At 44.1% G+C, this 25,282-nt stretch overlaps 1 protein-coding gene across 1 annotated transcript in view; it reads left to right on the top strand.

The window, feature by feature from the left end:
• LOC139672663 (uncharacterized) overlaps positions 1 to 17,396 on the top strand; it is a 36,956-nt gene extending 19,560 nt beyond the window's left edge. The window contains exons 4-6 of the mRNA XM_071557109.1: positions 8,632 to 8,749; positions 15,207 to 17,286; positions 17,391 to 17,396. Coding sequence (XP_071413210.1) covers positions 8,632 to 8,749; positions 15,207 to 17,286; positions 17,391 to 17,396 — 2,204 coding nt within the window. The remainder of the gene's footprint in view (positions 1 to 8,631; positions 8,750 to 15,206; positions 17,287 to 17,390) is intronic.
• The last annotated feature ends 7,886 nt before the right edge of the window (positions 17,397 to 25,282 follow it).

The raw sequence follows: 25,282 nt of genomic DNA, 5'->3' as shown, positions 1-25,282 counted from the left end.
ACAAAGAGAAATTGGGTTTAACCCCCAACCCCAGCAGTGTAACCCACCCCCTGGGGCACAAACACAGGGAGGTTTGGTGGCCCCTGTGCTGAGCCCCACGTGGTTCCCTCGAGTCCAAAGGCAAAGGAAGGGACAAACCTGTTGGTGCAGATGATGGCACAGTCTGGGGGAGAGTGGTGGGCTCCTCCTGTCCAGGGTCTGCTCCTCCTCTGGACCCCATGAGTGGTCCCAGAGGTCCCCAAAGCCCAAGATTGTCTCCCCTCAGGTTTGGGTGGGAGCCCCCAGTGCCTCCCCCAGGGCAGGGAGTTCCACCCTGGGGGATCTGACTCTGGCAGTCAGGGGGGGAGTTTGGAATGGTTGCTGGCCCCTGAGCAGAGCTGAGCCCTCAGGTGGGTGTGGAGGTGCCAAGGACTCCCTGCAGGGCAGTTCTCCCAGCTCCTCTGGCAGGCTTCTTTCCCAGCCAGCTCCCAGTCTGAGGGCTCAGCTGTGCCCTGGGCAGCTGCTGCCAATGGGCCATTGGGAAGAGTTGGTGGGCAATGAATGGAGGGTGGAGAATGCCCAGCTTTGGGCACACCCACACAGTGGTCTCAGTTGCTCAACCAGAGCAAAAATCAAATTAGGTTTCTAGCCCTTGGTAAATGTCATTTATTGAGCACCATGAGGTGATTGTGCAGGTCATCTCTGCAGGTTCAAGGTGGATTTCCACAGAGAATGTGGCTGCAGTGAATCTCAACCTTCCTCTCTCTTCCTTTTCTTTTGTTATTCCCTTTTTTCCTCTCCTGGCCTTGTCAGTCACCTGCTGCTTGGTGTCAGTGAGCACCACCACGGTTCCTCTGAGAGGGAACCTCTGGGGAAGGTGAGAGCTGCCAGCCTGGGGCAGGTTTGTGCTGCACAGCAGCCTGGGAATGCTCCTGGGAGAAGGCAGGGAGTGAATTCCTGGAGGATCTGAGGCTGAGGGCACACTCTGCAGGGTATTTAATCCTCAAATCTACCAATGCCAAGGGACAGGCTGGATTTGCCTTGTCCTGCTTTTCCTGCTGCTTCCCCTCAGCTAAAACCACTCTGGGAGTTGGATCAGAATTTTCCAGATGAAATGGATTGGTTGGGTTGCAAGGGATGTTAAAGACCATCCAGTGCCACCCCCTGCCTTGGACAGGGACACCTCCCACTGCCCCAGAGTGCTCCAACCTGGCCTTGGACACTCCCAGGGCTGTGGTAGCCACAGCTTCTCCAGGAATTCCATTCCAGTCCCTCCTCACCCTCACATGGAGTTCTTCTGTTGTACAATTTTCCTGATAAAATTGGTACAAGACTTTCCAGTGCTGTTCAGGTAACTGTGGGATCCATGATGGTCCATCCCAGCTGCCTGGCACATTCCATGGGCACCCAGGGATGTTCTGTCCCCTTGGTGCCCTCAGGAGTGTCTGATTTGTCCCCCAGGTTTGCAGAACTTTGGTGGTTCATGTTGGGTTCTGGTTTAACTGCCCTGAAATGCTCCCAGTGCCCAAATCTGGTGCCCACAAGCACAGAGTTGTCACCAAGACACCCTCCAAGTTCTTGGTTGGACTCAAGGGATTGACTTCCAGGAGGTTCTGGTGAGGAGAAATGTTTCCTCAACCTTTCAGCTGTCTGATCCTCCTGGGGTGTTTATGGAATTATGGCCATAAAACCTGCAAATACCATTTTGTAGTAGAATCAGAACATCCTGGATTGGTTTGGGTTGGAAGGACCTTAATGGTCATCTCATTCCCCCTCCCCTGCCATGGGCAGGGACACCTCCCCCTGTTCCGGGTTGCTCCAACCTGTCCTTGGACACTGCCAGGGCTGGGGCAGCCACAGCTTCTCCAGGAATTCCATTCCAGTCCCTCCCCACCCTCACATGGAGGAGTTTTTCCCTAGTTCAATTTTCCTGATAAAATTGGAACAGGACTTATCAGTGCTGTTCAGGTAACTGTGGGATCCATGATGGTCCATCCCAGCTTCCTGGCACATTCCATGGGCACCCAGGGATGTTCTGTCCCCTTGGTGCCCTCAGGAGTGTCTGATTTGACCCCCAGGTGGTTCATGTTGGGTTCTGGTTTAACTGCCCTGAAATGCTCCCAGTGCCCAAATCTGGTGCCCACGAGCACAGAGATGTCACCAAGACACCCTCCAAGTTCTTGGTTGGACTCAAGGGATTGACTTCCAGGAGGTTCTGGTGAGGAGAAATGTTTCCTCCATCTCTCAGCTGTCTGATCCTCCTGGGGTGTTTAGAAATATGGAATTATGGCCATAAAACCAGCAAATATATTTTCATAGTAGAATCAGAACATCCTGGACTGGTTTGGGTTGGAAGGACCTTAAAGTCCATCTCATCCCACCCCCTGCCATGGGCAGGGACACCTCTCACCAGCCCAGGTTGCTCCAACCTGGCTTGGACACTCCCAGGGCTGGGGCAGCCACAGCTTCTTCAGGAATTCCATTCCAGTCCCTCCTGAACCTCACATGGAGTTTTTCTCTTGTACAATTTTCCTGATAAAATTGGTACCAGACTTTCCAGTGCTGTTCAGGTAACTGTGGGATCCATGATGGTCCATCCCAGCTTCCTGGCACATTCCATGGGCACCCAGGGATGTTCTGTCCCCTTGGTGCCCTCAGGAGTGTCTGATTTGTCCCCCAGGTGGTTCATGTTGGGTTCTGGTTTAACTGCCCTGAAATGCTCCCAGTGCCCAAATCTGGTGCCCACGAGCACAGAGATGTCACCAAGACACCCTCCTAGTTCTTGGTTGCACTCAAGGGATTGACTTCCAGGAGGTTCTGGTGAGGAGAAATGTTTCCTCAACCTTTCAGCTGTCTGATCCTCCTGGGGTGTTTATGGAATTATGGCCATAAAAGCAGCAAATACCATTTCATAGTAGAATCAGAACATCCTGGACTGGTTTGGGTTGGATCCCATCCCCTGCCATGGGCAGGGACACCTCCCACTGTCCCAGGTTGCTCCAACCTGTCCTTGGACACTGCCAGGGCTGGGGCAGCCACAGCTTCTCCAGGAATTCCATTCCAGTCCCTCCTCATCCTCACATGGAGTTTTTCCCTACTGCAGTTTTCCTGATAAAATTGGTACAAGACTTATCAGTGCTGTTCAGGTAACTGTGGGATCCATGATGGTCCATCCCGGCTTCCTGGCACATTCCATGGGCACCCAGGGATGTTCTGTCCCCTTGGTGCCCTCAGGAGTGTCTGATTTATCCCCCAGGTTTGCAGAACTTTGGTGGTTCATGTTTGGTTCTGGTTTAACTGCCCTGAAATGCTCCCAGTGCCCAAATCTGGTGCCCACGAGCACAGAGATGTCACCAAGACACCCTCCAAGTTCTTGATTGCACTCAAGGGATTGACTTCCAGGAGGTTCTGGTGAGGAGAAATGTTTCCTCAGTGTCTCACCTGTCTGATCCTCCTGGGGTGTTTATGGAATTATGGCCATAAAACCTGCAAATACCATTTCATAGTAGAATCAGAACATCCTGGACTGGTTTGGGTTGGAAGGACCTTAAAGATCATCTCATCCCATCCCCTGCCATGGGCAGAGACGCCTCCCACTGTCCCAGGTTGCTCCAACCTGTCCTTGGAAACTGCCAGGGCTGGGGCAGCCACAGCTTCTCCAGGAATTCCATTCCAGTCCCTCCTCATCCTCACATGGAGTTTTTCCCTACTGCAGTTTTCCTGATAAAATTGGTACAAGACTTTCCAGTGCTGTTCAGATAACTGTGGGATCCATGATGGTCCATCCCAGCTTCCTGGCACATTCCATGGGCACCCAGGGATGTTCTGTCCCCTTGGTGCCCTCAGGAGTGTCTAATTTGACCCCCAGGTTTGCAGAACTTTGGTGGTTCATGTTGGGTTCTGGTTTAACTGCCCTGAAATGCTCCCAGTGCCCAAATCTGGTGCCCACGAGCACAGAGATGTCACCAAGACACCCTCCTAGTTCTTGGTTGGACTCAAGGGATTGACTTCCAGGAGGTTCTGGTGAGGAGAAATGTTTCCTCCATCTTTCAGCTGTCTGATCCTCCTGGGGTGTTTATGGAATTATGGCCATAAAACCTGCAAATACCATTTTGTAGTAGAATCAGAACATCCTGGATTGGTTTGGGTTGGAAGGACCTTAATGGTCATCTCATCTCACCCCCTGCCATGGGCAGGGACACCTCCCACTGTCCCAGGTTGGTCCAACCTGGCCTTGGACACTCCCAGGGATTCTCTGCCCTGACTGGATGGTCTGGACACTGAGACATTTATTGTTTGGCAAATGCCAACCTCATCCATGGGGATTTTTAGGGGTTTTTGGAGGTTCCCACAGGACAGGGCCAAGAAGGCTCTTGCAGGGACTCCAAGCCCTGAGAAATCCTGTTTGAAGCTTTGCTTGGAGAGCTTTGCCACTTTATCACCTGTTTGACTTTCCTCATGGGAATGGTGAGTGGTACTTGTATTTTTCTTGATATAATACATTGATTTATCAGCCAAAAATTGTGATTTATGGGGTGTGTGTGCACATTTATTTTATCAATACATGTCTACGTGTATTAGAACAAATACTTTGTCAAAATCTATTGGTGGCAGCTTTTTTCCATTATTTTTTCTTCCTTCTCTGCCTTTTTTTTCTTCATTTCCAAAGCACACCCAGTTTTTATTGTGTAGAAAAGCCTTTTCTTTGATCACTCCTGACTTTCAATTCAGCTTCAAATTTCATTTTCAAAGTGAAGAAATGGAGCTGAAAATCAGCAGAGCTTGTTTTCCTCTTCAGCAGGAATCAAAATTAGATGCCAGTTGTGCAGACATGAATTGTATCAGGGTGGGAGTTACAGGAAGGATTTGATACCCCCAAATAAAATTATTTGTTCACTAATACTGTTTTAAATATAAAACAAGATTTGAGAGGGGGAAATGTTCCCTTTTCCCCCCTTTCTTTCCCTCTTTTCCCCCCCTTCTTTCCCTCTTTTCCCCCCCTTCTTTCCCTCTTTTCCCCCCCTTCTTTCCCTCTTTTCCCCCCCTTCTTTCCCTCTTTTCCCCCCCTTCTTTCCCTCTTTTCCCCCCCTTCTTTCCCTCTTTTCCCCCCCTTCTTTCCCCCTTTTCCCCCCTTTCTTTCCCTCTTTTCCCCCCTTTCTTTCCCCCTTTTCCCCCCTTTCTTTCCCCCTTTTCCCCCCTTTCTTTCCCCCTTTTCCCCCCTTTCTTTCCCCCTTTTCCCCCCTTTCTTTCCCCCTTTTCCCCCCCTTCTTTCCCTCTTTTCCCCCCCTTCTTTCCCTCTTTTCCCCCCCTTCTTTCCCCCTTTTCCCCCCTTTCTTTCCCCCTTTTCCCCCCTTTCTTTCCCCCTTTTCCCCCCTTTCTTTCCCCTTTTCCCCCCTTTCTTTCCCCCTTTTCCCCCCTTTCTTTCCCCCTTTTCCCCCCTTTCTTTCCCCCCTTTCCCCCCTTTCTTTCCCCCCTTTCCCCCCTTTCTTTCCCCCTTTTCCCCCCCTTCTTTCCCCCTTTTCCCCCCTTTCTTTCCCCCTTTTCCCACCTTTCTTTCCCCCCTTTCCCCCCTTTCTTTCCCCCCTTTCCCCCCTTTCTTTCCCCCCTTTCCCCCCTTTCTTTCCCCCTTTTCCCACCTTTCTTTCCCCCTTTTCCCCCCTTTCTTTCCCCCTTTTCCCACCTTTCTTTCCCCCTTTTCCCACCTTTCTTTCCCCCTTTTCCCACCTTTCTTTCCCCCTTTTCCCACCTTTCTTTCCCCCTTTTCCCCCCTTTCTTTCCCCCCTTTCCCCCCTTTCTTTCCCCCCTTTCCCCCCTTTCTTTCCCCCCTTTCCCCCCTTTCTTTCCCCCTTTTCCCCCTTTCTTTCCCCCTTTTCCCACCTTTCTTTCCCCCTTTTCCCACCTTTCTTTCCCCCTTTTCCCACCTTTCTTTCCCCCTTTTCCCACCTTTCTTTCCCCCTTTTCCCACCTTTCTTTCCCCCTTTTCCCACCTTTCTTTCCCCCTTTTCCCCCCTTTCTTTCCCCCCTTTCCCCCCTTTCTTTCCCCCTTTTCCCCCTTTCTTTCCCCCTTTTCCCCCTTTCTTTCCCCCTTTTCCCCCTTTCTTTCCCCCTTTTCCCACCTTTCTTTCCCCCTTTTCCCCCCCTCCCCTTCCCTCCTTTTCCCTCCTTAAATATAATATATATAATATACATTATATATAATTTAGATTATATATAATATATATTATATATTCTATATAGTTACATATAACTATAATTATATACAATTATAATAGCAATATATTATAATACTATATAATATTATATATAATATATATTATAAAAATATCTAATAATAATATATAATATATAATATAATATATTATTATAATATATTATAATAATATATATAATATTATATATATTATAAAATTATATTATACATATGTAATATATAATATAATATATGATATATAATACCATATATTATATTATATGTTATTATAATATATTATCTATTATAAAATTTATATAATATATAATAGATACAATGTAATATATAATATATAAGATATATAATATATTGCTATTATAATTATATATAATTATAGATATATGTAACTATATAGAATATATAATATACATTATATATAATATAAATTATATAAAATGTATATTATATGGTATATATATTATATTTAATTATATATTATATATGTACATTATATATTATAATATATATTATAATTATATATAATTATAATAGCAATATTATATAATTATATATTATATATAATACAATGTATAATATGTAGTATACATTATATATAGAATATATATAATATTATAATTATAACTATAATATCTATAATATAGAATATATTATAATTATTATAATATGTGAGATATAATTCAATATATATTATACAATTATACTATACATAATATAATTATATAGTTTAATATTATATATTATATAATATAACAATATATGATAAAATTATATAATAACATATAATATTATAATTATACACAATTATAATTGTAATAGGATATATTGATATATTATATAATTATGTATAACTATGTAATATATAATTATTGTATGTAACTCTATATAATTATAATAATGATACATAATTATCATTATATAATTATATTTTATATATTACAATTATATATTACATTACATTACATTAGATCACATCTTTGGTATAAGCCACTTCCATGTGTTTTTTTAAACAATTAACTGGAAAAAAGAATTACCAAATACCCCAAAGAGCAAAGAAATACAGAATAGAAGCTAAAATGAATTAAATGAGTTTTGAAATGAATCTAAATTTTTAATTATATATGATTTTTATATCTTGACCCCCTGAATCAAAGCTTGCTGTTTAACCTTGGCTATAATTGAAATTATTGCCCCAGAGGAGACTGGGAAAGGGATTTGGGGATTCTTGGCTTTTAAAGTCGTGGGTGATGGGAGTGGGAACCCTTTGGACATTGTGGGTGGGAATCAGGAGTGGAAATGGATGGGAATGTGCAGAAAAGGTCCAAGCTGGAGGTGCCAGTGCCATGGAATGCTTGGAGATGGGTGAGAGGAAACCTGAGTTTGATCCATGACAAGGAAGCTGAAATTCCTGCCCAAAGGAATGGGATCCCATCATTTTCCTGGCAGTTGCAATGGTGTTTGGGTGGGAATGCTGTCCCTGCAGGCTGTGAGTGCTGTCCTGTGACTGTTCCCTTCCCAGAGCTCCAGGTCAGCTGGTTCTGCAGGGATGGGATCCCCTGGTTTTCCCTGTGTTTGGAATGGTTTAGATGGGAATGCTGTCCCTGTAGGCTCTGACTGCTGTTTGTTTCCAGAGCTCCAGGACAGGCTGTTCAGCAGGGATGGGATCCCATGGTTTTCCCTGCAGCTGGAATGGGTTTGGGTGGGAATGCTGCAGGCTCTGAGTGCTGTCCTGTCCCTGTTCATTCCCAGAGCTCCAGCATAGTCAGTTCAGCAGGGATGGGATCCCATCATTTCCTGGCAGTTGGAATGGGGTTTGGATGGGAATGCTGTCCCTGCAGGCTCTGACTGTTGTTCAATTCCCAGAGCTCCAGGACAGCCAGTTCAGCAGGGATGAGATCCCACTGTTTCCCTGCATTTGGAATGGTTTAGATGGGAATGCTGCAGGCTCTGGCTGCTGTCCTGTCCCTTTTCCCTCCCCAGAGCTCCAGGACAGGCTGTTCAGCAGGGATGGAATCCCATGGTTTTCCAACAGGTGGAATGGGATTTGGGTGGGAATGCTGTCCCTGCAGGCTCTGACTGTTGTTCAATTCCCAGAGCTCCAGGACAGCCAGTTCAGCAGGGATGGGATCCCATTGTTTCCCTGCAGTTGGAATGGTTTAGATGGGAATGCTGCAGGCTCTGAGTGCTGTCCTGTCCCTTTTCCCTCCCCAGAGCTCCAGGACAGGCTGTTCAGCAGGGATGGAATCCCATGGTTTTCCAACAGGTGGAATGGGGTTTGGGTGGGAATGCTGTCCCTGTAGGCTCTGACTGCTGTTCCCTCCCCAGAGCTCCAGGACAGTCTGTTCAGCAGGGATGGGATCCCATTGTTTCCCAGCAGCTGGAATGGGATTTGGGTGGGAATGCTGCAGGCTCTGAGTGCTGTCCTGTCCCTGTTCCCTCCCCAGAGCTCCAGGACAGCCGGTTCTCCCCGTGCCTGCCCCTCGTGCCGTGCTGGGATCGCAGCCGGAGCTTCCCGGAGGAGTCGCTGCCCCTGCCCTCGGGAACGGACCTGGAGCCCCTGAGGTGGGAGCGGTGCCAGGGAGGGCACAGAAATGACGTCATAAGAAGTAATTAAATAATGGCAGCGCAATAAATTGAAGATTAAACAATGACGCCACAATAATTTGAGAATTAAATAATGACATCATAGATTTTTGATAATGACATCATAATAAATTGAGAATTAAGTAATGGCAGCATAATTTGAGACTTAAATAATGACATCACAATCATTAGAGTCTTAAATAATGACATCACTATAATTAGAGAATTAAACTCTGACGTGTATTTTGATAATTAATGTTGTAATAATAATTTGAGGATTACATAATGGCATCATAATTTAGTGATTAAATAATAGTGTTGAATAATACTATTAATAGTATTAATAGTATAATATTAATAATAGTATTGAATAATTGAATTATTAAATAATGGTATCATAATTTAATGATGAAATAATGGAATAATAATGGGATAAGAATAATGGAATAATAATGGAATAATAATAATGGAATAATAATAATGAATAATAATAATGAATAATATTGAATAATAATAATGGAATAATAATAATGGAATGATAATAATGGAATGATAATAATGAATAATAATGAATAATAATGAATAATAATAATGGAATAATAATGAATAATAATAAGGAATAATAATAATGGAATAATAATAATGGAATAATAATAATGGAATAATGATAATGGAATAATGATAATGGAATAATGATAATGGAATAATGATAATGGAATAATAATAATGGAATAATAATGAATAATAATAATGAATAATAATAATGAATAATAATAATGGAATAATAATGGAATAATAATAATGAATAATAATGAATAATAATAATGAATAATAATAATGGAATAATAATAATGGAATAATAATGAATAATAATAATGGAATAATAATGGATTAATAATGGAATAATAATAATGGAATAATAATAATGGAATAATAATAATGGAATAATAATGGAATAATAATAATGGAGCAATAATGGAATAATAATGGAATAATAATAATGAAATAATGAAATAATGGAATAATAATAATGGAATAATAATAATGGAATAATAATAATGGAATAATAATAATGGAGTAATAATGGATTAATAATAATGGAATAGTAATAATGGAGTAATAATAATGGAATAGTAATAATGGAATAGTAATAATGGAATAATAATAGAATAATAATGAAATAGTAATAATGGAATAGTAATAATGGAATAGTAATAATGGAATAGTAATAATGGAATAGTAATAATGGAATAGTAATAATGGAATAATAATAGAATAATAATGGAATAGTAATAATGGAATAGTAATAATGGAATAGTAATAATGGAATAATAATAATGGAATAGTAATAATGGAATAGTAATAATGGAATAGTAATAATGGAATAATAATGGAGTAATAATGGAATAATAATCGAGTAATAATGGAGTAATAATGGAATAATAATAATAAAATGACATCAGAATAATTTGAGAAATAATGACATCATAATAATGTGATCATTAAATAGTGAGTGGCATCACAATAATTTGAGAATTAAATAATGTCATCATATTTTGATAATTAATGCCATAATAATTTGAGAATCAATAGTGGTATCATAATAATATAATGATTAAATAATGGCATAATAATATCTGGGTCATTAAATGATGACATCATAATAAGGCAATAATTTTAGAATTAAATAATGTAACAGTGTGATAAGAATTTGATGGTGATAATATAATTTGATCATTAAATATTGGCAGGTTGATGATCACAGAAATAACAGAATGTGGTTTGCTTGGTTAATAACTTGGTAATTAAATATTAATTTAATGATAATAATACAATGATAATGTAATTTGGGGATTAAATAGTCACATTTTAGGGGTTCTTCCTTCATGGAGTCAAATTGATTGTGGGTTTAGGGTGTTTTTAATATAAAATAATATTAATTCAAGAATCCCCAAGGTAAATATTGGGATTTCATAGGAACTTGGTGCTTATCTCAGACCTGGTTTATTTTATAGCATATAAAAATTAATTGATATAATGAAGCTGATGGTTTATAATAAAATCAGATGCAAATTGATATCTGTGAGCACATATTGCTTATTCTAATTAACTAAATTGATTTATTTCAGTAATTGCATCCTTTTAGTAAAAGATATTTGAACCCTAAATAGGTTGAAAAATATTGACATGCTGAGTAGAAATTAAAATTATTATAATATTTATTTTTATTATGTATTTTTATTTAAAGGGCCCCTGGGGACCTCTGGGGGGGTCTCTGGGGGGGTCTCTGGGGAGGTCTCTGGGGGGTCTGTGGGTGGTCTCTGGGGGTCTCTGTGGTCTCTCAGGGGTCTTTGGGGGGTCTCTGGAGGTCTCTGAGGGTCTCTGAGGGTCTCTGAGGGTCTCTGAGGGTCTCTGGGAGGTCTCTGGGGGGTCTCTGGGAGGTCTCTGGGAGGTCTCTGGGGGTCTCTGGGTGTCTCTTGGGGGTCTTGGGAGGTCTCTGGGGGGTCTCTGAGGGTCTCTCAGGGGTCCCTGGGGGGTCTCCGGGGGTGTCTCAGGGGTCTCTGGGGGTCTATGGGGTGTTTCTTGGGGTCTCTAAGGGGCCCCAAGAGACCCCCAGAGACCCCTGAGCGACCCCCAGAGACCCCTGAGCGACCCCCAGAGACCCCTGAGCGTCCCTCCAGAGACCCCCCCCGAGACCCCTGAGAGACCCCCCCCGAGACCCTTGAGAGACCCCCCTGAGAGACCCCCCTGAGAGACCCCCCTGAGAGACCCCCCTGAGAGACCCCCCTGAGAGACCCCCCTGAGAGACCCCTGAGAGACCCCCCTGAGGGACCCCTGAGAGACCCTCCAGAGACCCCCAGACACCCCCAGAGACCTCACAAGACCCCCAGAGACCCCTGAGAGACCCACCAAAGACCCCTTAAAGACCCTAAGAAACCCCCCAGAGACCCCTGAGACACCCCCTGAGACACCCCAAAAGGCCCCTGAGAGATCCCCAGAGACCCCTGAGAGACCCCCAGAGATCCCCCAGGGACCCCTGAGACACCCCAAAAGGCCCCTAAGAGACCCCTGAGAGTCCCCCCAGAGACCCCTGAGAGTCCCCCCAGAGACCCCTGAGAGTCCCCCCAGAGACCCCCCAGAGACCCCCAGAGACCTCCCAGAGACCTCCATATATTTTACATATACCTTTGATAGATATTATCTATATTTTTATTATTATTACAATATATATTATGATATTTATTTTATAGTACATTTTGGATATTTCTTTGTATTTCTTGAGGTTTACATTCATTTTACATTTGCTTTTTTCTATATGTTTTTATTGTAACATTCATTATTGTGATAATATTTTTAGGACATTTTGGATATTTCTTTATATTTCTTCAGGTTTAGATACATTCTACCTGTGCTTTATATATATTTGCATATACTTATTATAATAAGCTGGTGGCTGGTCACCAGTGGTGTCCCCAGGGGTCTGCGTTGGGTCCAGTCCTGTTTAACATCATTATTGATGATTTAGATGAGGGGATTGAGTCCATCAGCAGCAAATTTGCTGCTGACACCAAGTTGGGAGGGAGTGTGGACCTGCTGGAAGGCAGGAGGGCTCTGCAGAGGGATCTGGAGAGACTGGAGAGATGGGCTGATTGCAATGGGATGGAGTTCAACAAGGCCAAGTGCAGGTCCTGCCCTTTGGCCACAACAACCCCCTGCAGCGCTCCAGGCTGGGCACAGAGTGGCTGGAGAGCAGCCAGGCAGAGGGACCTGGGGGGACTGAGGGACAGGAAGCTCAACAGGAGCCACCAGTGTGCCCAGGTGGCCAAGAAGGCCAAGGGGATCCTGGCCTGGATCCAAACTAGCGTGGCCAGCAGGCCCAGGGCAGTGACCCTTCCCCTGGACTCTGCCTTGGGGAGGCCACACCTTGAGTGTTGTGTTCAGTTCTGGGCCCCTGAGTTGAGGAAAGAGATTGAGGGGCTGGAGTGGGGCCAGAGAAGAGCAAGGAGGCTGGAGAAGGGACTGGATGTGGCACTGAGTGTCCTCTGAAACACCTCCAGGGACAGAGAATCCACCATGTCTTGATCCAACCCCAGTGTGATCACCAGCCCAGGGCACAGAGTGCCAGAGTGATCCCAGTGGGGTTGGATCAAGGGTTGGACTTGATGATCTCAGAGGTCTCTTCCAACCCAAGTGAGAAGAGAAGAGCAACGAGGCTGGAGAAGGGAGTGGAGCACAAGTGCTGTGGGGAGAGGCTGAGGGAGCTGGGGGTGTTCAGCCTGGAGAAGAGGAGGCTCAGAGGTGACCTCAGCACTGTCTGGAAGTGCCTGAAGGGCAGTTCTGGCCAGGTGGGGGTTGGTCTCTTCTCCCAGACACTCAGCAATAGGACAAGGGGGCACGATGGGCTCAAGCTCTGCCAGGGGAAATTGAAGTTGGAGAGCAGCAAAAACTTCTTTGCAGAGAGAGTGCTCAGGGATTGGAATGGGCTGCCCAGAGAGGGGGTGGATTCCCCATCCCTGGAGGTTTTTCAGCTGAGCTTGGCCGTGGCACTGAGTGCCATGATCTGGTAAAGGGGCTGGAGTTGGACCAAGGGTTGGACTTGATGATCTGGGAGGTCTCTTCCAATCCAATCAATTCTATGATTCTGTGATTCAGGGATTATTACAATATTTATAATAATACTTATTTTATAGGACATTTTTGACATTTCTATTTCTTCAGGTTTATATCTATTTTATATATATATATACATATACTTCCTATATATATACTTTATTTATATATATATGCACTTTATATATATATATGTATATATATATATTTACTTTATGTATCTGCATATATTAATTCTAATATTTATTTTATAGGACATTCTTGATATTTCTTTATATTTCTTTGTGTTTATATAAATTTTATATGTAATTCATAACTTAGATATTTATCATAAGATTTATATAATATGACATTTTTAATATTTATTTCTTCCCATTTATTCAGATTTATATATATTTTACATATATTTATATTTTAATATATGTCTTTTCTAATATTAATTTATTATAATATAGGACATTTTTATACTTATTTTTTATATTTCTTCAGGTTTATATCTATTTTACATATACCTTATGCATGTTTTAATATATATTTTTATTATACTATTTATTTATTATTATATTTGTATCATAGGACATTTTTGATAATGATTTCTTTCAATGTCTTCAGATTTATATACATTTTACATACACTTTACATATATTTTAATATACAATTATTCTAATATTTATTATATTAGAGGACATTTTTGATATTTATCCTTTTTATTTCTTCTGGAGTGTGTCTATTTCATATATACTTTATTTATTTTTATATATTTTAATAATATTTATATTCTAGGACATTTTAATACTAATTTTTTAATATTCAGTTTTATATCTATTTTGCAAATACTTTATATATTTTATATATTTTTATTATAATCTTTATAGGACATTTTGGATATTTCTTTCCATTCATTCCAATTTATATACATTTTACATATACTTTATATGTATTTTAAATTTTTAAAGTATTTATTATAATACAGGACATTCTGCATATTTATTTCTTTCAATTTATTCAGATTTATATACATTTCACATATACTTTGTATATATTTTAATATATATTTATTTTAATATTTATTATAAAATAGAACATTTTGGATATTTATTTCTTTCAATTTATTCCAATTTATATCTATTTTCCATATACTTTATATGTATTTTAATATATATTTTTATTCTAACATTATTTTATTCTAATATTTATAGTCTAGGACATTTTTGATAATTATTTATTTTCATTTATTCAGATTTGTATCAATTTTACATATACTTTATATATATTTTAATATATATTTTTATTTTAGTATTTTTTATTCTTGTATTTATATTCTAGGACATTTTTGATAATTATTTTAATTTCTTCTTGTTTATGTCTATTTTATATGTACTTTATATATATTTTAATATCTGTTTTTATTCTAATATTTATATTCTAGGATATTTTTGATAATTATTTTCATTTCTTCTTGTTTATATCTATTTTATATGTACTTTATATATATTTTAATATCTATTTTTATTGTGGTATTTTTATTATAATATTTATATTGTAGGACATTTTGGATAATTATTTATTTCCATTTCTTCAGGTTTATATCTATTTTCCATATACTTTTAATGTATTTTAATATATATTTTTATTCTAATATTTATTTATTGTACTATTTATATTTTAGGCCATTTTTGATATTTATTCCTTTCCATTTTTTTCCTTGTTTTGGGCCATTTAGGGCTTTATTTCTGTTCTTTCCCTCTGATATTACAGCAGAAAATCAGGATATTGGAATAAAAAACACAACCAGAAATTCACTTCCTTTTCCTGCCTCTTCCAGGGGAATTCCCGACGTTTCTGGAGGATCTCAGGAGCTTTCAGAGCATTCCCAATTCCCTGGAGCTCCATCCCTGTCGGACACGGCCCCTCCCTTGGGTGCTCCTGGTGGAACCTTGTCCCAACCTCCCCATCCTGGAGCTGCCACTTCCCAGAATTCCTTGTCTGGACAACTTGGGAGCAAAGAGGCCACAAAAACTTGGAAAAATGATGAGGAGGAATCGATTTCCCAGACAAATCAGGATTTGGGAAACTGCTCTCCAAAGGAGATCCCAATGGGAGCTGCTCCTCCAGAGCAGGCCTGGAGGACATCTGGGAAAGGTGGACATTCCTCCAGGGACCAGGATGTTCCAGCTGCTGGTCTGGAGCTTTCAGGGAAGGAAAAGGAGTTCCTGAGGCAGGAGGAATCCTCATCCTCGGGAAGTTCCTCCTGCAAAACAGCTCTGATTAAAATGTTGGAAAAAAATGAAAGGGAGACGGAAAAGGAAAAGGGAAGAATTGTTGGGAGTGAGGGAGAAGTCCTGGAGGAGCTGGAGAAGGAACAGAAGGTCCCTGAGCTTGATTTGTCAAATCATTTATCTGATGGCTGGAGGAATGAGTTTAAAAATCCAGATGCTCCAGATGTTCCTTCTGCCAAGACTTCTGAGCCAGGAATGTCGAAGGAACGTGGAGTGGAGTTAAATGACTCGGGAAGCTCCAGGTTTGTGGCTGTTCCCGAGGAACTCCAGGGAGCTCTCCCGGATCATCAGCAGAAACAACCACCTCCTGCAGCAGGATTTGGGAAAGGGGAGCTTGTCCCTGCTGTGACAACCACCAGGGATTGTGCACCTGGACAACCAGTTGTTGGCATGGAAAGTGCTCCCTGCAATGAGGAATCTCCGGTGGGAGCAGAGCCCGGAGGGAGCGGGAATGAATTAACGGCTTCGGATTTTTCCATAGAAAGGGGCCATAAAGTTACAGACATTTCCCCTTCCTTCAACCTGGCAGGTGATGCCTCATTTTCCCTCCCCTTTGCTCATCCCAACTATCAGTCCACTCCAGGGATATTCCTGAAGAGAAATGGGAAGGCAGAAGGACTCGGTGTCCTTGGGATCCAATCGGATCATCCGACCTCCCCTTCATGTTCCAAGGAAGGAATTTCAGGGAACTCACCCGTGTCCCTTGGGAAGCAACATCCACCCCACTGTGCTCCAAAGGGAAACAATGACCATTCCGAGCCCTTCAGATGGAAATATCCCCACACTGGAAGAATCCAGTCCCTCCCATCACTCAGTTTCATGGAGAAAGTTGGATCTTGGAATATGAGCCAACCGGAGCAGGTTCCTCCTGCCGTGACTCCACGTGGATTTTCTCCTGGAAGAAAAGCCTCCAGTGCAATTGCCTGTTCCTCAAGCCATGCTGTGTCCATCCCAAAAAGCAGCAGAGATCCCAAGGGATTTGCTGCTTCCTCCAGAGGGGCAGGTTCTCTGGGAAGTTTGCATTTCCCAACTCCAAATTCCCTGCTTGTCCCTCCTCTTAGGAGATCCCAGTCCGACCACGCGGTGAATGTTTCCAGCAGGGCCACATCCCTGGCTGGAATTCTTCCACCAGCAAACTCCATGGAGGCACTGCAGCCTCCAGAAGGAAAATCCCATGTTTCAGGAGCATTTGGCAATAATTTGGGAGGCTCCATGATCCAGAAGGTTGTTCCTGGATCCAGCAGTGAAGACACAGAAAGTGATAACACAGGACAGAGCTCAGATCCAAATGTTTTGGCTTCCAGTGTTGCTCAGTTCCTTCCAAAGGATGGAATCTCTGCCAATGCTGACCACAGGAATTGGGATGCTCCTGAAAATCAGCCTCTCAACCTCAGCATTCCTGCTGGTCCCACCATCCTGGACAATTTTGGGACAATTTCCCTGGATAGTTTGACTCTTCCCGTCAGTCCCGGGCGGAGCAGCCGGAGGAGTTTGGGATCTCCTCGGAGCTCCGGGAGCATCTCCAGGCACTTCCCAACAGCAGGAGGTGACAACTCCATCCCTGTCCAAGGAACCTCCTGGGAAACTCCAAAGAAAGAGGAGTTGGATATCGAGGAAAGGATCCCAGTAAGTGTCTTACTGATGGAAACGGATTTCACTGACCTGGTGTTTTTTTGGAGTTACCCATTTTTTTGTCAGTTATCCCTTTATTTGTTATCCATTTTTTCCAGAGTTAGCCATTTTTTCCCAATTATCCTTTTTTTTATTACCTGGAGATTTTGTTTTTTTCAGTTACCCATTTTTTTTCAGTTATCTTTTTTTTTCAGTTTTTTCCACTTATCCTTTTTTTCCAGTTATCCTTTTTTTCCCAGTTATCCTTTTTTTCCAGTTATCCTTTTTTTTCCAGTTATCCTTTTTTTTCCAGTTATCCTTTTTTTTTCCAGTTATCCTTTTTTTTTCCAGTTATCCTTTTTTTTCCAGTTACCCTTTTTTCTCCACTTATCCTTTTTTTCTCCACTTATCCTTTTTTTCTCCACTTATCCTTTTTTTTCCACTTATCCTTTTTTTTCTACTTATCCTTTTTTTTTCCACTTATCCCTTTTTTTTCCACTTATCCTTTTTGTTCTTGAGTTATCCTTTTTTCCCAGAATTATCCATTCTTTCCACTTACCCATTCTTTTCACTTATCCTTTTTTCAGTTATCCCTTTTTTTAGCATTATCCATTTTTTCAGTGATCCATTTTTTCAGAATTGTCCATTTTTATATTTTTTTTAGTAATCCATTTTTTCTGTTATCCAGTTTTTTTCACTTGTCTTTTTTTCAGTTATCCTTTTTTGTTATATTTTTTCATCAGTTTCCCTTTTGTTTTACAGTTTTAAATTTGTTTTAAAGATTTCTATTTTTTTCAGTCTTCCATTTTTTTTAATCTTCCATTTTTTGTGTCAGTTTTCCCCTTTTTTCCAGTTTCACTTTTTTCCAGTTTCACTTTTTTCCAGTTTCACTTTTTTCCAGTTTCACTTTTTTCCGTTTTCCTTTTTTTGGTCAGTTTTCCCTTTTTTTAGTTTTCCTTTTTTCCTCAGTTTTCCTTTTTTTTCCTTTGTTTTTCAGTTTTTCATTTCTTCAATTTTCCATTTTTCAATTTTCCTTTTTTTTTCAGTTTCCCTTTTTTCAGTTTCCCTTTTTTTCAATTTTCCTTTTTTTTTTTCCCGGTTTCCCTTTTTTCCAATTTTTATTTTTTTAATTTTCCCTTTTTCCATTTCCCATTTTTTCCCATCTCCCTTTTTTTCCCATTTCCCTTTTTTTGCCCATTTCCCTTTTTTTGCCCATTTCCCTTTTTTTGCCCATTTCCCTTTTTTTGCCCATTTCCCTTTTTTTGCCCATTTCCCCTTTTTTCACTTTCCCCTTTTTTCACTTTCCCCTTTTTTCACTTTCCCCTTTTTTCACTTTCCCCTTTTTTCACTTTCCCCTTTTTTCACTTTCCCCTTTTTTCACTTTCCCCTTTTTTCACTTTCCCCCTTTTTTCACTTTCCCTTTTTTTTTCAGTTTCCCCTTTTTTTTTCAGTTTCCCCTTTTTCAATTTTCCTTTTATTTTTTAATTTTCCCTTTTTTTTCCATTTCCTTTTTTATCCCATTTCTCCTTTTTTTCCGTTTCCCTTTTTTTTTTCCGTTTCCCTTTTTTTTTTCCGTTTCCTTTTTTTCCCATTTCCCCTTTTTTTCAGTTTCCTTTTTTTTCCAGTTTTCCCTTTTTTTCAGCTGTTTTTTCCCAGTTCTCCCTTTTTCCTGCTTTTCCTTCAGGACACTCTGGTGGGATCCAACCCTTCCAGACCAACCAAAATCGTAACCAAAACACTCCCTGTCATTAATTCCCCTTATCTTAAATACAGAGGTGGAAAAATCTCCTTTAGGTGATAATTAACTTGGACAGGACAGAGCTGGATGTGGAGAAACTTTCCTCTGTTTTCCAGGTGTAGGTGAAAGTGTGGTGGGAGCAGAGTGGAGGAGAAATGGGAATTGGTGGCTTGGTGATGGTGGGACATGAAGGACTTGGAGCAGGACACAGTTACTGCTCTCCTGGAGAAGAGAAGGCTCCAGGGACACCTGAGAGCCCCTGGCAGGGCCTGAGGGGCTCCAGGAGAGCTGGAGAGGGACTGGGGACAAGGCCTGGAGGGACAGGACACAGGGAATGGCTTCCCATTGCCAGAGGACAGGGATGGGTGGCAGGACATGGGCTGAAGCTGCACCAGGGGAGGTGCAGGTTGGACATGAGGAAGAATTTCCTCACAGAAAGGGGGGTTGGGCATTGGAAGGGGCTGCCCAGGGAGGTGGTGGAGTCCCATCCCTGGAGGTGTCCAAGGAAAGGCTGGAGGTGGCACTTGGTGCCATGGGCTGGTCTCCAAGGTTGTGTTTGGCCACAGGTTGGACTCGATGATCTTGGAGGTCTTTTTCAATCCAAATGATCCTGTGAGATGGAAGATTAAAGAGAAATCCTTGTCTGGGAGGGTGGGCAGGCCCTGGCACAGGTTGGGCAGAGAAGCTGTGGCTGCCCCATCCCTGGGAGTGTCCAAGGGCAGGTTGGACAGGGCTTGGAGCACCCTGGGGTAGTGGGAGGTGTCCCTGCCCATGGCAGGGATGGGACTAGATGGGCTTTAATGTCCCTTCCCACCCAAACCATTCCAGGATTCTGGAGCCCCTCTGGGCTGGAGCCAGGCTGGGAGAGCTGGGGGGGTCACCTGGAGAAGAGAAGGCTCCAGGGACACCTGAGAGCCCCTGGCAGGGCCTGAAGGGGCTCCAGGAGAGCTGGAGAGGGACTGGGGACAAGGCCTGGAGGGACAGGACACAGGGAATGGCTTTAAACCAAAACAAGGTCCATTTAGATTTAGTATAAGGAAGAAATTTGTTACAAATGAGGGTGGGCAGGTCCTGGCCCAGGTTGGGCAGAGAAGCTGTGGCTGCTTCATCCCTGGGAGTGTCCAAGGCCAGGTTGGAGCATCCTGGGATAGGGAAAGGTGTCCCTGCCCACGGCAGGGGGTGGCACTGGGTCATCTTTAATGACCCTTCCCACCCAAAACTTTCCATGATTCCATAACAGTGATAAAATGGAGCCTGCTCAAAGCCTTGGGAACAGGTTGGTTGTACCTCTTCCAGCAGAGCCCAAAGAGCCATTCCTGGTCTGCAGCTCCTTCAGGGCCATTCCTGGTCTGCAGCTCCTTCACAGCCATTCGTGGTCTGCAGCTCTTTCAGAGCCATTCCTGGTCTGCAGCTCCTTCACAGCCATTCCTGGTCTGCAGCTCCTTCACAGCCATTCCTGGTCTGCAGCTCCTTCACGGCCATTCCTGGTCTGCAGCTCCTTCACAGCCATTCCTGGTGTGCAGCTCCTTCACGGCCATTCCTGGTCTGCAGCTCCTTCAGAGCCATTCCTGGTCTGCAGCTCCTTCACAGCCATTCCTGGTGTGCAGCTCCTTCACGGCCATTCCTGGTCTGCAGCTCCTTCAGGGCCATTCCTGGTCTGCAGCTCCTTCAGAGCCATTCCTGGTCTGCAGCTCCTTCAGGGCCATTCCAGATCTGCAGCTCCTTCAGAGCCATTCCTGGTCTGCAGCTCCTTCAGAGCCATTCCTGGTCTGCAGCTCCTTCAGGGCCATTCCTGGTCTGCAGCTCCTTCAGAGCCATTCCTGGTCTGCAGCTCCTTCAGAGCCATTCCTGGTCTGCAGCTCCTTCAGAGCCATTCCTGGTCTGCAGCTCCTTCAGGGCCATTCCTGGTCTGCAGCTCCTTCAGGGCCATTCCTGGTCTGCAGCTCCAAGGGCCATTCCTGGTCTGCAGCTCCTTCAGGGCCATTCCTGGTCTGCAGCTCCTTCAGAGCCATTCCTGGTCTGCAGCTCCTTCACGGCCATTCCTGGTCTGCAGCTCCTTCACGGCCATTCCTGGTCTGCAGCTCCTTCAGGGCCATTCCTGGTCTGCAGCTCCTTCAGAGCCATTCCTGGTCTGCAGCTCCTTCAGAGCCATTCCTGGTCTGCAGCTCCTTCAGGGCCATTCCTGGTCTGCAGCTCCTTCAGAGCCATTCCTGTTCTGCAGCTCCTTCAGGGCCATTCCTGGTCTGCAGCTCCTTCAGAGCCATTCGTGGTCTGCAGCTCCTTCAGAGCCATTCCTGTTCTGCAGCTCCTTCAGAGCCATTCCTGGTCTGCAGCTCCTTCAGGGCCATTCCTGGTCTGCAGCTCCTTCAGAGCCATTCGTGGTCTGCAGCTCCTTCAGAGCCATTCCTGGTCTGCAGCTCCTTCAGAGCCATTCCTGGTCTGCAGCTCCTTCAGAGCCATTCCTGGTCTGCAGCTCCTTCAGAGCCATTCCTGGTCTGCAGCTCCTTCAGAGCCATTCCTGGTCTGCAGCTCCTTCAGAGCCATTCCTGGTCTGCAGCTCCTTCAGGGCCATTCCTGGTCTGCAGCTCCTTCAGAGCCATTCCTGGTCTGCAGCTCCTTCAGGGCCATTCCTGGTCTGCAGCTCCTTCAGGGCCATTCCTGGTCTGCAGCTCCTTCAGGGCCATTCCTGGTCTGCAGCTCCTTCACGGCCATTCCTGGTCTGCAGCTCCTTCAGAGCCATTCCTGGTCTGCAGCTCCTTCAGAGCCATTCCTGGTCTGCAGCTCCTTCAGAGCCATTCCTGGTCTGCAGCTCCTTCAGAGCCATTCCAAATCTGCAGCTCCAAGGGCCATTCCTGGTCTGCAGCTCCTTCACAACCATTCCTGGTCTGCAGCTCCTTCAGGGCCATTCCTGGTCTGCAGCTCCTTCAGGGCCATTCCTGGTCTGCAGCTCCAAGGGCCATTCCTGGTCTGCAGCTCCTTCAGGGCCATTCCTGATCTGCAGCTCCTTCAGGGCCATTCCTGGTCTGCAGCTCCTTCAGGGCCATTCCTGGTCTGCAGCTCCAAGGGCCATTCCTGGTCTGCAGCTCCTTCAGAGCCATTCCTGGTCTGCAGCTCCTTCAGAGCCCACGTTTTAATTACCCAAACAGGAGGCTGAGCCCCAAGTTCTGAGTAAGGAAATGCAGGAGGAGCTGAACTCACACCCCCACGGCCCTGCAGGAATAGCAAACCCAACAGAGAACTCCTTGGAAAAGAAATGGCTTTTATTTTCTATAAATACTCCTTTTGCTTGTTCACTTTGTTCCAGTTCCCAAGGCCTGAGTTCTTCATTCTTCACCTATTGCTCATAAAAGACGTTCAAAGGCTCTTCATGCCTTCCTTTCTTTGTCTCCCTTGGCTAATCCAGATTTTTTCCCTATTTTGGGAAGGTGGGAGAGGGTGCAGAGGACTTTGGGGCATCCGTGTTAACTCTGCTAATGGCCCTTGATTGGCAGAGAAAATGAGATGCAGATTTATGCTAATTATAAACATGTAATTATGCTCTGAGTGAGAGGCTGCTCCTCTCCCAAGATGACTCCCATAATAATCAGGTCTTTGGGGCTGGGGTTTAGAAGCTTTTTTTTTTTTTACTCTGTTTTCCTTGGAAATGTGTGTTGAAACAAATATAAATATTGTAGGGAGGGTATTTGGCATGAAATTGCTGAGGTGTAAAGATGACTTTACATTTAGGGCTATAATTAGGTCTGGTTTGGAGGAATTCTGCTCTCCTAAATCACTGCCAAGGGAAAGGGGTTTAGGTCACTTACATGGCTGTTAAAATGGAGGTTTATAATAAAATCAGAGGAAATAGAGTTGGCCACGAGCCATAAAATAATTAATTTCATTTTCTTGGCTAGTTTAGGACACGAGTTGAATTTGATTTGCTTCTACAGGGGATTAAATCAAGGAACATTTTTGTTTTCTTTTTTTTAATGCATGTAATGTCTGTGTGTAAACTTGGAAAAATTGCTTTCCCAGGGGTTCCTGAGTGACCTTTGGTGGGTTCTTAACCTGCTTGAGACTCCTTCAAAATCCATTAACTCAGGGCATGCTCCTCTGTGTGTCAGAACTGACAATGTCCTCGTGTTCTCCAGGCAAAGTTGGGCTCGTCCTCGTGACATTTTTCTCCACTTTATCACAGTTTTAGAGTTTGAGGAGGATTTTCCTTTGGCTTCTTTAGACTAATTGCTTTAATTTTAATGAAGTTTGGCTTGGGCAGCAGATGGTGATTTAACCCCTTGGCCAGCACAGGTTTATCCCAAGTTGTTCAGAGCAGGATGGAGCAGCTCCTGGGAGGAAGGGCTGGGAGAGCTGGGATTGATCATCCTGGAGAAGTGAATCATAGAATGGATTGGGTTGGAAAAGCCCTCTGAGATCATCAAGTCCAACCCTTGGTCCAACTCCAGTCCCTTTACCAGATCATGGCACTCAGTGCCACGGCCAAGCTCAGCTGAAAAACCTCCAGGGCTGGGGAATCCACCCCCTCTCTGGGCAGCCCATTCCAATGCCTGAGCACTCTCTCTGCAAAGAAGTTTTTGCTGCTCTCCAGCTTCAATTTCCCCTGGCAGAGCTTGAGCCCATCGTGCCCCCTTGTCCTATTGCTGAGTGCCTGGGAGAAGAGACCAACCCCCACCTGGCCACAACTTCCCTTCAGGCACTTCCAGACAGTGCTGAGGTCACCTCTGAGCCTCCTCTTCTCCAGGCTAAACACCCCCAGCTCCCTCAGCCTCTCCCCACAGCACTTGTGCTCCAGTCCCTTCTCCAGCCTCATTGCTCTTCTCAGTTGGGTTGGAAGAGACCTCTGAGATCATCAAGTCCAACCCTTGGTCCAACTCCAGTCCCTTTACCAGATCATGGCACTCAGTGCCACAGCCAAGCTCAGCTGAAAAACCTCCAGGGATGGGGAATCCACCCCCTCTCTGGGCAGCCCATTCCAATGCCTGAGCACTCTCTCTGCAAAGAAGTTATTTCTCATCTCCAGCTTCAATTTGGGATGACTCAATTGTGGCCTTCCAGGACCTGGAGGGAGCCCAGGAAACATGGAGAGAGACCCATGGAGGGACAGACAAGGGGAATAAGCAGCAACCACCAGGGACTGACCAAACCCATTCCAGAATCATCCCCACCCCATCCTGCTGTGCTGGAGGTGGAATTTTGGCCTCGTGTACCAAAGTCCCTCTTACATCATGGGATGTTGGAGCTCCTGAGTTGATCCCAAGGCTGGAACACCTTTTCTGTGGAGTCAGGCTGGGAGAGCTGGGGGGGGTCACCTGGAGAAGAGAATGCTCCAGGGACACCTGAGAGGACCTGGCAGGGCCTGAAGGGGCTCCAGGGGAGCTGGAGAGGGACTGGGGACAAGGATGGAGGGACAGGACACAGGGAATGGCTTCCCACTGCCAGAGGGCAGGGATGGGTGGCAGAACATGGGCTGAAGCTGCACCAGGGGAGGGGCAGGTTGGACATGAGGAAGAATTTCCTCACAGAAAGGGGGTTTGGGCACTGGAAGGGGCTGCCCAGGGAGGTGGTGGAGTCCCATCCCTGGATGTGCCCAAGGAAAGGCTAGAGGTGGCACTTGGTGCCATGGGCTGGTCTCCAAAGTTGTGTTTGGCCACAGGTTGGACTCGATGATCTTGGAGGTCTTTTCCAACCCAAATGATCCTGTGAGATGGAAGATTAAAGAGAAATTCCTGGCTGGGAGGGTGGGCAGGCCCTGGCACAGGTTGGGCAGAGAAGCTGTGGCTGCCCCATCCCTGGGAGTGTCCCAGGCCAGGTTGGACAGGGCTTGGAGCACCCTGGGCTGGTGGGAGGTGTCCCTGCCCATGGCAGGGGGTGGAACTGGATCATCTCTAAGGTCCCTTCCCACCCAAACCATTCCTTGATTCTCTCATTCCCTACAACAGCGTTACAAAAGCTGCTTCATGAGAGTTTTTAACCAGCTCTGACAAAATTGTCCCCAACTTTTTGCCTTCAACAAACTTACCCCAAACCTGAGGAACTTCCCTGCTGCCTGGCTGGAATTCCAAAGCCTGCAAATGTTTGGTGTTTGGGGAAGAAAAAGGTTTTTATCCCAACCCTTTGTGTTCTCCTTCCAGCTGGGAAATGCCATTTTGAACAGGTGAGGCTGAAGATCACCAGCCCAACTTCTCCCTCCTGCAGCTTCCAGAGCATTGGAATGAAAAATTCTGCAACTCCAGAATCCATTCTCATTCCCCAAGTGTTTCTTATCCCTTCTCTCCG

The sequence above is a fragment of the Pithys albifrons genome, chromosome 5 (assembly GCF_047495875.1).
Source record: "Pithys albifrons albifrons isolate INPA30051 chromosome 5, PitAlb_v1, whole genome shotgun sequence".
Taxonomy (NCBI): Eukaryota; Metazoa; Chordata; class Aves; order Passeriformes; family Thamnophilidae; genus Pithys; species Pithys albifrons.
The sequence above is the reverse complement of the archived record's forward strand: the minus strand, read 5'-3'. Positions and strand labels throughout refer to the sequence as shown.